Raw genomic sequence first — 2,756 nt, 5'->3', positions numbered from 1 at the left:
CCTCAAAAAGCAGAACAGATCAAAGCCCTATTTTATTTTACTATCTAAGAAATAAAATACTTTCATGAACCCCTTGGATTGCACTCATGGACCACTAGAGGTATGAGTATCCCTGGCTGGGAATCAATCTGACCACTTCTTCACATTCATCCCTATAGGGCCCAAAGGGATGCAGGCCTCTTGGCAGCTTCTCTGAAGATTTTTTTTTGTTTTGTTCAATAACTATGAAAAAAAAAAGACAAAATATTTAATCAATCAATCAATGTATTCATTTCTGTCCTCAGAGTATTTTGAACTTCTCATAGTCCTTTGGACAATGAAATGTTTGGGTTGTTTGCTAAAACTGGCTTCAGTTAGAAGGCATAGACGATTAACAAACCCTCACAGCTGAGTTTAATTCATGTTCAGCTTGTGTTAAATTAGGAAGAAATGCTGAATTTAAATGAAACGAAATGCTTAAACTATTAAAGGTGTACTGCACTGAACTAGATCATGTTTTGTACTTTTTGAAAAGAGAGAATAAATGTGGATGTTTTCTTGTCATGCTAGCTACCTAAAGAACTTTAGATTTGGGTTATAATCACCCAGCTAAAGGCCAAAACATTGAATCCCTATGCAACTTGCCCAGGGGCATATTACGGTGATATATAACCTATAACCTTCTGATTGCAAGATGCCTCCCAATCAACCCTAAATCATAAAACTATCTTAATTATTCTACCGGTAGTTATTTTCAGACAGCAGTTAATTGAAGGCTGCTCTGTCAGCTGCATATCTGGAGGTAAAATATGACAATAGGATCATTACACAGAAAAACACAAGGAGGACACATGGCAGCTCAGATTCTCGGTTTATTGGTCAACTTGATGAAAGACTACAAAACGAATTCACAAAAAATCTCTTTCAAGTAATCAAATCTGTACAAACCTAAACTGTATGGGGGGTTTTTTGTTTTGTTTTTTTACAGCTCTGGCTCATATGAATCTGACGAGTCGTTTGAGTTTGCGTGTGTGTAAGCATGTGCTTGCTTGGAAATGATGCAACTCCTCCTCGGCGAGAGATAATGAGACATTACAGCAAACTCGGCAAGACACAGCAGACCCACACGCACACCTGTGTTTGAGATTTTACAGTACAGAAACAGGGAAAACAAAAACACGCCTCCCCCCCTCTTACTCTCTGCAAGTATGCGCGGCGCCTGCAGGCAGTTTGGCTGCCAAAGCAGCCATGACAGCAAGCTGCCATTGTCTTTAAAACCCTGCTTTTTCAGTCCAATTACCTTAGAGACAGACCCTGTGGTTTCAACGTGGCCACTGGAAGAGTGGTCAGAGCGAGGGGAAAGTATAAACCTTTCAATAATTTTTGCAAAAATCTACATGCGATTTTTAATGCTCACCTGCAGACGAGACAAGTTTATAGTCCGCGCACGCACGCACCCACTCAGACAATTCGTTACATTAAATGTTTAAGAAGTACAGATAAAAAAGGAAAAAAAAAAAGCCCTGGGTATAGGTTTCATTTCTGGCTGTTTGGTGAAAGAAAGGAGAAGAGAGGTAGAGAGGGCAGGAGGGATGGGCCGGAGGACAAAAAGCAGACTACTGCTGTCATTTCTTAGCTTTCCTGGGAGGGGTGACTGGGCGGCCGGAGCCCATGCCGCCCCCGCCGCCGTAGAACAGCTTCTTATCTGCAGGTTTCAGGATCTGGTTACAGGAAGACATCGGCAAAACATTAAAAACCAACAATTCGAATCATTTACCAAGAGTGGCAGGTCAAATGATTACCTGGAATGAACACATGAGGGTCTCGTCTACGCTCATCATGGCCCCGGCGTTGTCAAACTCCCCGCAATAGTTTGGGGCTGAAAACAGCGTCACCAGCTGTCTCTTAGCAAAGAACTCATATCCGTCCTCAACCACCTGAAAACACACAAAGGAGAGGGTCACAGCTTTGTTTTTGTGGAACAAGAGTCAACCTGGAAAAACAAAAACATCAAAGCAGCAGAACGTTTTTAATGAGCATAAAGGGGGGCGGTCAGAAAATGAAAACAAAGAATAATTTAGTCCAAATGTGTCCAACAGCAAATTTCTCTCCCTTAAGATAAACCGTCCTTATTCAGGAAGTGGTTAAAATATTTCACAGAGATACTATATTCCTACAAGATGCAGAGACACAACAAATCATCTGTGATACTAACAGGATTTAACTCTCTAAGAATCACATTGGTTCCACAGAAAGTCTGCATGATGGAGCCTCACGCTTTTAAGGCGACACAATGGGAAGGTTGCTAAAAGATTATAAAAACGGCATTCTGGCCCTTCTACGCTGAAATATTTGATCATTATTCTTTAAGAATGGTTAAATGAATTATCCAGGTTGTTAGCCTGTATTAGACTAGGCAGCAGATTAACTGTTTACATGATTCAACGCTTCATTGTTTACTAATCAAAAAAGAAGAAAATTTTGATTTTCACACTAAATTATGAATTGTATGAAAAAAAGGAGTAGCATCAGTTCTGGTCATTTCCGTTGTTATAGAGCAATACAGAATCTAATAGGCTCTAACAGCTAGAGAGAGAGTGATCAAATATTAATACCAGCATCTAGGAATGGAACAGTTTATGAAAACTGTCGGAACCGTTCGGTTCGATTAGCGTGTTGCGTTCGGTTCATGCGCTGCTCCTTTTTCTCATAGGTGAAGCGTTTACCCCCCAAAGCAGAAGGTGGCGGTACTGCGCCCAAAGCCACCCCCCAGTAGT

General features: G+C 41.0%; 1 protein-coding gene across 1 annotated transcript in view; it reads right to left on the bottom strand.

The window, feature by feature from the left end:
- Positions 1–834: 834 nt before the first annotated feature.
- The window catches only part of LOC107094299 (serine/threonine-protein phosphatase alpha-2 isoform-like), a 12,536-nt gene continuing 10,614 nt past the window's right edge, over positions 835–2,756 (bottom strand). Inside the window, exons 6-7 of the mRNA XM_015389838.1 lie at positions 1,782–1,916; positions 835–1,700 (exon numbers count right to left, since the gene is read on the bottom strand). Of these exons, the coding sequence (XP_015245324.1) occupies positions 1,605–1,700; positions 1,782–1,916 (231 nt within the window). The 3' untranslated portion in view covers positions 835–1,604. The remainder of the gene's footprint in view (positions 1,701–1,781; positions 1,917–2,756) is intronic.

The sequence above is a fragment of the Cyprinodon variegatus genome, unplaced genomic scaffold (genome assembly GCF_000732505.1).
Source record: "Cyprinodon variegatus isolate N-32 unplaced genomic scaffold, C_variegatus-1.0 Scaffold475, whole genome shotgun sequence".
NCBI lineage: Eukaryota > Metazoa > Chordata > Actinopteri > Cyprinodontiformes > Cyprinodontidae > Cyprinodon > Cyprinodon variegatus.
The sequence above is the reverse complement of the archived record's forward strand: the minus strand, read 5'-3'. Positions and strand labels throughout refer to the sequence as shown.